The sequence below is a fragment of the Nelusetta ayraudi genome, unplaced genomic scaffold (assembly GCF_046127955.1).
Source record: "Nelusetta ayraudi isolate G7.1 ecotype Tasmania unplaced genomic scaffold, CSIRO-AGI_Nayr_v1 ptg000027l, whole genome shotgun sequence".
NCBI classification, from domain to species: Eukaryota; Metazoa; Chordata; class Actinopteri; order Tetraodontiformes; family Monacanthidae; genus Nelusetta; species Nelusetta ayraudi.
The window spans coordinates 4,000,196-4,012,500 of NW_027466077.1; the positions used below are offsets into that span (position 1 = coordinate 4,000,196).

The window sequence follows — 12,305 nt, forward strand, 5'->3', positions numbered from 1 at the left end:
AACATATTGGTGAAAACATCAGATCCTCACTTTAAATTCAGGGGTTTAAGAAAATATTCAAAAACAGAAAGTGCAGACTCACCACAAAATAGTAGTACTTGGTGGATTTTGCCATGAATTCTGGCCTGCACTCTCCAACCCCAACGCAGACCTGCACGTTCCCGGTGTATTGGCTCTTCTCTGCTTTACCCATTTCACACACAATCCTGCAAACACAAAACCACAAATGTTATTGCTGCAAACGCAATATCTGGTATGCGAGAAGAACAGACTTTAAGCTATGTTTAAACGTGAAAAAAAAAGGTGTGCAGAAGCTGGCAGCGTTATCACCTCTCACGCACTGCCAACTTGTAAAAGAGGAAAAACCGTATCTTTATCCTTTTCACATGTGACCTTAAATACAGCAGCAGCCTCCTCTGCTCGGTCAGCGTTTACTTGCAAAGTGCTGGCACACAACTTACTTTCTTAGCATAAGAAGTGCTGGCGGTGTTGATAAGACAACTTTAAACTAGTTTGAAATAATTTGATGGATGGCACCTGTAAGGACAACATGGCGCTTGGATTAAACTCAAGTGTCACCAGTGTAACCTCCTGAAGTTCCCCCTCAGGGAATGTTACAGGGCTGATGTGTGTTAGTGTGAGTGTGTAAGAGAGTGTGTGTGTGTAATGCTGAGATACTGAGGCTTGTATTTCTTTGCCGTCCGCAGTGCGATGCATGCAAATTCCTGGTAGTTAAATGAAAGTCAATTTTCTTTCGTCTAGGGATTAGGTCACTTGAGCATTTGTTTAGCTGCCATGTCATCGTGTCTCGGGTTCTTATTCATCACTTTTCCTCCCACCATCACACGCACGCAGACAGAAAGAGGCGCACAGGGATGGTAAAACCCTGAGGTGAGGACTGACTCAGAATCAGTTGGTCATGCTGACTTGGTGGAAGCCTGCTTTGTGCCTTGCGCAGGTAACACTGTGTTGTGTTTTTGTTGAGTGTTTTGTTCCCTGTGGGGCAGGCAGTGCGCCGCTGTGGGCACAGTGCTTTTAAAGGGATTATGGTGGAACAGGAACATTAAGCCAAATTCACGCTTTCTGTTGTGAATTATACTTTCAGTCTCCCAACGGTTCGAGAGCAGCATAGTTATGTGTAAACGCTCCACAAATCAGCTTGAGAAAAACAAAACCTTGAGGAAATTTTTGCATATTTAGTTCAGTAAAAATGCTTTATAATTAGGACGGGTCACCCGTGTGCTTCTTCTTCCCACTGAAGCAGGCACGGCAAAGAAACAACAAAATCAAGCATGTCAAAAATGGACTCACTGCTCTGCAGGGATGTAGCCCTCTCGTATGGGTGTGCAGTCCACTTCAGCCACCTTCACGTTGCTCTGGATCTCTCTGAAGTCCAGGCCCAGGTTCTCACCACGGATGGTCACGAGTGTGCCGCCCTCTCTCGGACCGCGAAGTGGGGTGATCTGCAGGAAAGTCACACAAATTGTATTTATTCGCTTATGCAAATGATGGATGAAGACTCAAGTTGGGGCAATGAAATCTGCCCAAGTACTGACACAGGGAAATTAGAGGAGATTAACTTAAAATTTGCTCTGCTCTGACTCATCAGTAGTGTCCCTCGTTGTCGATGGGGCGGTTCCCATAACACTTCACTCACACCATTCCTTTTTTTTTGGCCGGCTAATGCGTGCACACAGACACACACATATCATGGAGGACAGCCCAGATGGATGGATGTTAGAGACAGACACAGACTAGTCTGTTCCTATCTGTCTCTGCCAAACGCCAGTCCTATGTGCTGCAGACAGCAGCCCTTAATGGTGCTGTGTCACCTTCCCCCTGAAAAATAGTGATCCTGAGGATTTTCACCGCCTCTCTGCTTGTTTACTGTCAGCACAGTGTGGCCCCCTGCAGCGCTCACAGTGCAGAGTGCAGACGGAAGGCGTGCGTGTGTGGCAGAATCTCAAACCTTGCGGCTCTTGCTCGTGTGACTGCGATCATTGTTATGCTACAAACACGTCAGACCCGCTTTGGTTTACTTGATTACTTTTTCCAGGCGGTGAACTAAAACAAATTGAACTTGCTGGGGCTGAAAGAACAGAGCCGAGTGAACGCGCAGGCTCGAGCCAGGTCATGCACAACCCAACTCGTGCAGATTCCACGTGGGAGATATCACTGCTGTATGGTTCAACGTCTCTGATTAATAAGGCTCTCGGCTGATCTCTCAATGAGAAAAAAAAAGCACGGCCTTCTGGGAAGGCATCTACAATACGTGCAATTAAAAGGACTGCATAAAACGTACCGTTGCTCTCTGTTTATTAGCACATACAGAGGACGGCGAGAGAGGGAGAAGCTCGAGGAGAAACGGCAGAGAAAGGAGAGAAGGAACAGGATGAGGGAGAAAGAGAGACGCAATGAGGCGTTGATTAGATTTGTGACTTTGACAAGATAATTGACGGTTGGGTAGAGGCAAACACTTAATCACTCCTCTCCCTCCATCTTTCCATGCGAGTCTCCCCCTCTCATATTGTTGATGGGAGTTGTCATTGTAATGAAGCATATTAGAATGCATTAGGGCCCCGGTCGTCTTGGACAAGTCCTCACTCCTCACCCACTGACAGTTTTTATGGAGGACGTGAGAAGGCTGCAATATGTCCGTGCCACAGCCGGGGGGATGCGGAGAGAAATACACGGCCCATCTCCAGGAATAGATCCACCGCCAGCAGTGAAGACAAACAACCAGGAGCGGGGAATGACAGAGGGAACTCGCTGATTCAGACTTTTTTAATAAGAACAGCAAAGTGCAAAATTTCAACCTATTGAAATCCCTTTGGAGCTGATTTCATTTGTGCGTAGATAAAAATGGGGACAGGAGGGGCGCCGAGTCCAGGTATCAGCTGCTTCCTGGGTGTGATGACCCCTGGCTGCAGAGAGTGAAGGATGCAGCGGTGTGCTTGGGAACATAGTGCCTGGACAGAGCAAGGATGATCCCTTCACTTCTCCTCTCTATCCTCTATACAACATCATCACTCCTGGAACATCAAAAGGAGTGACGGGTGAGGGGATTCCCACTTCTGTCCTCTTCATACCCTTCATCTCTCATCAGCCACCATCCAGTCTTCAAAAATAAAAAGGATGGATGGAAGACGTTCCATCATATTGACCACAGGGCAAAAGGCAGGCTGGAGGAGCATCTTTTCAGGCCTGTTGCCTCACCTGACTCTATTCTGTCTCTGACTTTCTTTCCTCCATCTGAGCATGGGTCTTTGCTCAGTATACTCTTATCCTTTCAGCTCTTATCCCTTAGCTATAGAAGTGTTTATATCCCTTTGACGCATAAAGTCTTATTGCCTCCGCTTCAGATCAGTGAGAGCTACTTTTGAGAGAAGGTTATGCTGGTGACTTGCAGATCTTTCTCTTTAAACAGTCTGAATATATTTAAATTGCACTCAAAGCAAAGGGAGAACCAATTCTAATGAAAAGGTGATTTCTGTTATTCTAGTGAGTAATTAAATGACATCTTTTCAGAGAAACACAAAATAACATGACTTCCCCATGATGACACACCACAGCAACACCTTTACGTTACAATGACACACACAACCCGCAATGTCCTGTGGTAAAGTCCCCAGCGGTGCACTGTGTATATATCTAAGTGCATATGATGGCATTGCTCTACCCATTGACATGTACAGTACCAGTCTTTTGAATTTCATGTGTCTTCTATGAATTGAATGTATTTTCTTTCATTCTCATGAATATTGACATTGCAGTTTCTCACTGAAGGCATCAAAACCTCGTATGAACACACATGGAATTATGTAGGAAACAATAAAAGCGTCAAATAACTCAAACACGTTTTATATTGAAATTCTTCCAAATAGCCACCTTTCATAAAAAGCATATTTAGAGTTATTGAACATGTTTTTCTTTGCTGCATAATAACATATATCTTGATCATATATGTGATGTCTTCAGTCTCTATCTGCAGTGGAGAAAGTTGTAAAGATAAAAAGATAAGTGAAAAGGTGCGTCCAAACTTTTGACTGGTGGTGTCGGTGCATTCATGTGTGACGCGTGTAGCGGATTGCCTTCCCCACCTTTGTGATCCGCGGGTTGGTGCACTTGCTGTTGATGCCATTGTGCTCCAGCCGCTGGCTCTCGGGGTGAGGACAGTGCTGCTTGAGGGTGCAGCGGTTCTCGCCTTTGCACCACACGCAGCCAAACAGCGGATCGGCCTTCAGACACAAACCGCAGCTTCCGCGCTGGGCGTCGCACTTGTACAGATGCACTGTGGGGAGGCAGACGGAGACATGAAGGTGTTAATGCTGACACTGAGGTAAGTCGGCGGCCTAATGAGGTTTCAGGCCATTTAAGAGAGTTTCTCTTCAGAGTGTTAATCAAAGGGTCTTCAAACTGATGTAAGCCCAAACTAATGCTGTTTGCAACTAAGTAGGTGGAGCACTTTTATCAACAATAACAATAATTTAACTGAATTCACGTCATTCAAGTTTCTTCTCCTTATTATCTTGCAGGGAGAAGTGGCTATTTGTGATACTATCTCTGTTGCTGTTTAAGATATAAGAGCAACAAAGCGAGCGTTTAGAAAGCGACATCACTTATTATCTTTTGTCTCTATGCGTACTCCCCCTCCATGCCTCTCCCCTGGATACTCTTCACTGCTGCCTCTCGCCTCCACTCACCCACCGCAGACTCAGCGTAAGATCTCCATGGAAACCCACCAGCCACTTTTACTTTTTAATTGCCATTAGATGTATGTGTGATCTGTCCATCAAATGATGGCCGGGGATTTGTTTCCTCAACGGGCAGACAAAGGTGAGGGGAGGCTAAGAGGAGGATTCGCACATCACTTTTGTTGTGTTTTTCCATTTAAAACGTGTGCTCAAGGATATGTTTTGTTCCCTTCACCTGCCTGACACACACACGCGCATGCGCGCACAAACTTTGTGCGTGTTGCGTTGGCATATCATTAAAATCTTGCCACTGCATTTCTGCTGGCTGACTCCGCTGCCTTTGGTTAAAAGGGATTTGTGTTCCTTTCAGAGGACTACAACCATCGGGCACGCTGCTATTTTCCTCTCTGAGTGTGTATTCCTCACGGCGGTGAGTCGCAAGCGGTCAAAGCGAATCCAGCTCAGCAGCTCTGAGTTGTTATTCCGTACTAAGTAAATAGTCAGTAAATGGACGAATGGATGCAGTTAAATGTCCCCGGTCATTTTTCATGCTTTTAAAACGCTTTTTGTGTGAGAGATTTGACAGCATAGCGTCTGGATGTGCTACTGTAAAACTTCACCAAGATGCTGTGATTTAAAAAGAAGAAGAAGAAGAAGAAGAAGAAGAAGAAGAAGAAGAAGAAGAAGAAGAACAGCAGTGTGAAGTACTGGCAGTAGGCAGTTGTAGGCAGTTGTGACAAAAAAATAAAATGCTTTATGAATCAGTTTTTAGGAGCGTGATTTGGAGAAATACAATAAAGAACTGATGTTTGAAGAGAGGCGATAATATTTGGGGTGACAGCCAGGAGACTAATGGGGAGGAAAGACAGGAGAACAAGAGACCTGGGGAGTGGATGTGTTCAAGTTAACATCTCTACATGGGAAACATCAGGGAACGGATGCTGCACCTCAGCCCATCATCTGCCTGTTGCCATGGAGACTGACTCGGAGAGCAATATGGAGGGAAACGGTGGCTTTCGTCTATGTTTTGTCCATATGTTCCTCCATGCAAACAACTTATAAGAGGTCGCGTCTATTACACAGTATGTGTGTATGTACTCAGTATACACACGTTGGTAAGTTGGTAAGAGTACAGAAAGTAAGCTCGCTGATAAGGCTAAAATATATCTATGTGCATGTTTATGTGCAAAGCGTGAGTGTACATTCACTGGCACAGATGTGCAGACTCACCTTTGTTGTAGGCGGGGTTGTCGATACTGAAATCTCCGTTCCAGATGACGGTCAGCTCCACGGGAAGACTGCTCATCTCCATCCCGCTGTAGAAGTACTATTGCCATGGCAACCGCAGAGCGAGAGTGAAAAGGGAGATAAACTTGTAAGCTACTTTAAAATGGTTTATTATCTCTCATGGCTGTGTTATCACAGCATTCATTTAAAGCACACTATTAAGGGGTGGCAACAGGAACACAGATGAACTTACACATCCCGTATATGAACAGACACACAGTTCTCTAAAAAGGTGGACGGCTGTCCATTTGATTCTGTAAAAGTTGCAGCAAGGAGGGTTGGTGGTACGATCACAGGCTAAAGCTAAATTGTGTTTTCTCTGCTTCAGAACTTCATAAAGTCCGCTATCTGAACACCGACCTCACACCCCCTGCCACCCACACACACACACACACCCTCCTCACCGATGTGTTCTGACACTGCACTGAGGAGCTGTTAAAGCGCAGTGCAGGAACTCTTTGCTCCTCTCCCTGGATGGTCAGCAGACACTCGTAGCCCTTTTGTCCAGACTGGGGCTGAGGGAGGTTCTTTGCTCTCAGGGTGATTGGCTTCACAATGTCGACTGGCACAAGGATCCTGTCGGCGGGCAGCAGCTGGGGACAACCCTATGAGAGAGAGAGAGAAAGAGAGGGAGAGAAAGAGAGGGAGAGAGAGAGAGAGAGAGGGGGGGGGAAAAGGACAGTTTTCATTTCAAATCACAGCTTTCGTCAGTACGAAGCAAAATTACAATTTATAAAAAAGAAATGTGTTAAAGGGTATTTTCGCCGATATGCTGAATCTTTTTAGAGACACTAATGACAGGTGGTAACTGCACCAGGAATTACAACAAAGTGACTGACATATGGCATACTGTAAAGGCGCACACCCATCAACACTCTCATCCTTCCTCTCACTACGTGCAGCACTTCATCAACTGCTTTCATACTTAAGCACGCGCTGTTTGCAGTGGGGTTTTTGCGATTTTGTTTGAAACAATTCCTGAGTCGATAACACAGAGGTCCCTTTGGCATTCTCTGCAGTAAACCAGCTTGCCTTCACTGAAAGTTGAAGGGCAAGCTTAATAGGTACTTCACAAAGCAGAATCATTAGTTATGCACTGAGCAAGAACTGGTGTTTTGCAAAGTGCTCGTTTTAAAGTTGTCTGTGAGGAGAAGATGTCACTGTTTGAGTCAATTGGCAACAGGAACTCGAAAATGAAAAGTTTCAAATAGGGTTTAGGGAGCAGGCTAAATACAGAGCATCTAAAACTTGCATGAAATATTAGGAGGTGAACAAAAGGAAGAAGTAAAAGGGACCAAAAGCAATTAGGGAGTCAGGATCCTACCTGTATTGTTAAGTGATTATTGTCATTTTCATTTGTTTAAAACAAACAAACCAGGATGTCTAGCTGACACTGATGATGGTTGTCCTCAATATTTATTTATGTCCTTGTCCACCATATTTTTAAAGTGGACAAGGACAGTGTCCACATAATAGTCCACATAGTATCTATGTGGTCTGATGTCTGTAGAGTCACCACTTCCACAGACAGCAGGAGTGTGGTCTTGCGTTTTGGAAAAATTGTCTGTCATGTGCATTTCAGAGAACTAGACAACTATATGCAACCGTTACGGACGTCCTTCTCACAACCGCTACAAAATTAGATGAAAGGCAAAACAGGTTGAAAAGAGAGAAGCCAAAGTGAAAGGTGAAAGAGAAGTGAAAGTGAAGAAGTCTGGAGATAGCGAGGGGAGAACATCCTGTTGCTGGACGAGACCTTTCATGTTTCGGCTGAAGTCTGGTCAATGAATAGAGGAAGCGAAAAAGACTAAAAGGGAGAAGGGAACAACAAAAGAACAAAGTGCCTGAAAAAGGGGGAAAGACGTTTAATTACGCATACGTGACAGGAGAAGCATTAGAAAGTCAAAGAGGTGGAAGAAAAGAGGGTGAAGAGAGGCAGAGGCGATAAGGTGATCCATCCGCCGCATGGTTGGAGCGGAGGGGTGCATAGCGCACGTTCAACTGGCTGATAACGCGTGTTTGAAGTTCATTTAAAGCCACTTGATTGGGTTAGGCTGAGTGACTGGCTGCGTGGCGGGAGAGACACTGTTCCCAAAGTCATTATAGATAAATGACAAACAGGATGAGTGAGTTCAGTGCTGCAGAGGGGGGAAAGAAAGGGAGAAGAGCCGGCGCACACGTGATTTCCTCTCAGCCCCTCTTTTCTTGACAGGGCGTAGTTCTATTTGGTGAATAAAATCTAATAAATAAATAAGTAGGGGAGCGTAGAGGGCGCGATCCATTTTAATCACATTCCCTTTCCTTAATATGCTGGAACAAAAGGGACAATAAATTTGATGTGGTTTGTGGAAATGAAGGCGCGCAAAGCAACTGAAGTATGACCTAACACAGTGAGCCTTGAAGACACAGATCCACACTGATAGCAGCGTATGGTGATGAGCTGACAAGATTATGCACAGGCCTGCGCACACACACACACACACACACACATGCAAATACAGGGCAACAGCAAAAATGCCCCTAAGCCTCAGAAACCACCAAAACTAAAGTTCCACGCTAGAAGAATCAAGGCTGACACTCAGTGACATGCCAGCGTGTTCAAACAAGGACACACGCTTATGAAAATGCATCTAAAAGAAAACTACAGCCTTGGAATTTTAATACAGAATAAAAAAATGTAGCCAATAGTAAAACCCAGACAGCGACACTTGCATCATCTGTCTTTTCAGACTGCTGTGAAGACTTCAAAAAGGGGACTCATTTTTTATTTATTTATTTTTCATTCAGAGGAACTGAGTGTTAACTCCTGTGGAGTGGCAACTCCAGTGGAGAGACCTTGTATTAATACTCGCCCTAACTAACTCGACAGATCTCCAGAAAAAAAAAAACGCCCATTCAGCCTTCTGTTCTTCTTCTGCATACAGGGAAGTTCGGACGATATGGAAACCAAGAACCTGGAACCAAAGGTCTCTCTTTAAAAAGATCTTGCATCTACACAAACATTCACAGGCTCATTTAACCCACAAGCTGAGGCATTCACTTCAGATATATAACATGCACTCAACTGCATAATGCCCGCCACATGAAAAGCACAAACTGTCACTTTCGGTTGCAAACACGTTCATATGAGGGAAAAACATGTACAAAAGCATACGATAAAAAAAAAAAATGTAGCAGATGTCTGATTCACATAAATCTATGAGCAATCAAGTTGTCAGGCTGTGATTTATCCTGCACTAAACTCTGTGTTTGTGATTATTCTGTGTTTGCATGTATTCAAACACGTTTGGAAACACTAATATAACAACTGCAATTGTTGCCAGCAGTGCCTGAGGCCAAATGGGCTTTTAGTGGACAGTGCGCGGACGCAACTTGGCCGATGGAGGCGGCGGCGTTGTTGTTGGCAGAGATGCTGGCCGCCGCCTCTTCTGATTTATGTCAGCGTCGAGTCAAGTCGATCTAATGCATTTATTTTATCAGCAACTCGCCTTCTCGCTTCGAGATGACTAAAGCGCAATGAATAACAGAGGCGCAAATACTAATCACGCACGCCTGTAAATATGCACATACTGTTGCGCTGAGCTGCCACACACAACACAGGCTGTTGATTCCTACTAAGGAGGTGAGTGGGAAGAAAGAGGACAGTGGGGTCTGTTTACTTAGATCACCATATTTCAGAAAAAAAGATACTGGTCATTTTTTTTATAAGGTCTTGGTCTCGGTTGGTGCGGTCTTGACTACAACACTAATCACTCGATTATTTAAAGGTCCCATACTGCGCTAAAATAACGGATTTAGATTTTCATCCTAATCAATCTTAGATTTCTAATGAGCAAAAAAAAAAAAAAAAAAAAACCCTAGAAGACAGCATATTTAGGCCTTTTCTCCAGTTTTGCTGAACCTTCCAGGCGTTTGGAAGGAGACAAAAACGAGGTGGTTTTAGAGGGAAGGGAGGGATCAACATGTCTGGTATCCTCAAGTGGCTGTCACGAACCTTGGAGAGACACCAGGGCTCTGACACATCACAAAAGGCACATTTTCATAGCCGTGTGGTTAAGCAGCTTTTGTTTTCAGCAAAAGAAGAACAGAGAGTCTGTGTTGCTGTGCAATTCACCAACACGTGCAACATTCAAAGATGGCCAATAGTCTGAAACATATAATGTACGGATGAATTTTTAAAAAAAATCATAATGAACTCTGCCTTCTGAAAATGCTTTTTCTTACAGGGTGTTAATAAAATTCCTTTATTCTTTATTCATTCACTCAAACCTCATCTTTGATTCTCTATCATGCCCACCAACCCCCCCTGTTCGTCACGGCCCACTGATGTTCGCCTTTCCCAACTCAGCGACCCTGTTTGATTTCTCCTTACCAACTTCCTCTCACTGATGCCCCCCTCCCATCCTCCTCCTGACTCCTTTCTTCTCCTGGACCTACTTAGATCTGATAATTGAAGGCTGGTGGGAGGTGTGAAGGGTGGAGATGGGGAGAGTGACAGAGAGTGGGAAGCAAAGTGGGAACTGTGAATGCAGAAGCCTTTTGGCATAGTTTTGAAGCAAGAGATGGGAGCGAGGGTGAGAATGCACGAGAGGGGGACCATAATTAGAGCAGTGTAAGATGTGAAGATGAGGAGAATCCTTCCTTTTTGCACACATACACACACACACACACACACACACACACACACACACACACACACACACACACACACACACACACACATAGACACACACCTTACGGTTTCTAAGATTTCATCTAATGCAGAACTGAGAGCACTTTCCTGTCTGCCGTGCCTCCCTCGACTTCTATATCACCCTTCTTTACCGGCATGTCTTAATTAATTTTTCTCTAAAAATGCCTCCATTCTTCTCACCTGTATTTTTTTTTAAATTCCTTTTAGTGCATATCTGCCCTTTTATTTGAATTATATCAGTCCTTGAGAAGTGCATCCTTTTGCAAAGCCAAAATATTGTTTGCTTTTCCTTTCAGTCATCTCCACTTCCACTAAACCCACTTTTCTTTAATACCCAGCTGCAAATGTCACACATTATACATTTTGACAGACTGACTTATCTTGGACTCAAACCTGTGCTGCTACTCTCCGCTATTTCTGGCTGACATTGGCAACTAACAGCAATTCCAGCTGCTGTTTAGCTTCTTAAATGAATTTATCTCAATGACTTTATCAATGGGGGAGTCGCAAATGAACTCTCTCCACTAATCCACACGAGCTTAATGCAATAAAAGGACTAAATCCAGACTTTTCTAAAGAGGAGCATTAATGTTTTGGTTGGCGTTGGAGCTCAAGACATGCAGGAGAAGCCCTGCAGCTGCAAATGGCATGCAAGTGATTCTCTGCAGACAAGCGAAAGCCTCCTGTGATTTTCATTAGGCAGAGACAACAGGAAGTTGGCCAGTTTCAGAAGCTTAACGCGCGGCTATCTGTGTGCTTGGATGATGTGGATTTGGTTAAATACTGATCGATATGCAGGTGCACAGCAACTGCTCATGGAGTAAACATGCACAGCCTATTTCACGCAATCAGTGGAAATGTGGTGGTCAGGATAAAAAAATGTTTGCCTATTTGCTTGTTTTTTTCACCGCCTAATCGAGTGAAGCTGCAGGCATGCTCTTTGTCAGGGCTAATCAGGACGGCTGAGTCCTTGAGATGTGTGGAGGGCAAACCCGGACGTGGCCTTGGTTAATGTGCCAGCAGGCGGACGACGGATTCAAATGCCCATATTGTTGCTGGCATGAATAAAAAGGCAGCCACTGTATGCTCGGGCCGGGCTTTAACTCTGTCCTGCCATGCATACTAACAACAAGCTCAAGCAGTAGGGAGATCATTAGCATAGTGTCTGGGGATTATTCAGATTGCTCCCTGAAATCCCTTAATTGTAATAGTACACAAAAAAGTCATCGGCGGCTGCAAAAGGCCATCCTGTTTCACAGGACAAAGTTTACTTGTTGCCTTTTGTGTAAATTCTCGACTGACAACAGATAGTTGGGAATTTGTGTCTGCATTTTATTAAGCATGTGCGGTTGTGTCTAAACTGCTAATTCAAAAAATTGGAGCGGCATATCTGGCACTAAACACATGACCTGGGATTTAAGGGGTTAATTAAAAGCAAATTAGAGGCCATTAAGCATGAAAAACACCTGCTTTCTGTGAAACAACAACGGCAAAAAGAGGCGCCATCATTAATGTGCAAATTCCAAATCCCCATTAATGTTTTTTTCTCTCTCTCACAGGAATACAATAAGAGAGGATTCGCACAATATTATCCTCGGTCAATATTGACCACCGGCCCCCTGAGTTAATTG

General features: G+C 44.4%; 1 protein-coding gene across 1 annotated transcript in view; it reads right to left on the reverse strand.

The window, feature by feature from the left end:
- The window catches only part of plxna4 (plexin A4), a 188,572-nt gene that overhangs the window by 32,405 nt on the left and 143,862 nt on the right, over positions 1-12,305 (reverse strand). Inside the window, exons 11-15 of the mRNA XM_076030189.1 lie at positions 6,386-6,586; positions 5,925-6,021; positions 4,101-4,291; positions 1,312-1,463; positions 83-206 (exon numbers count right to left, since the gene is read on the reverse strand). Of these exons, the coding sequence (XP_075886304.1) occupies positions 83-206; positions 1,312-1,463; positions 4,101-4,291; positions 5,925-6,021; positions 6,386-6,586 (765 nt within the window). The remainder of the gene's footprint in view (positions 1-82; positions 207-1,311; positions 1,464-4,100; positions 4,292-5,924; positions 6,022-6,385; positions 6,587-12,305) is intronic.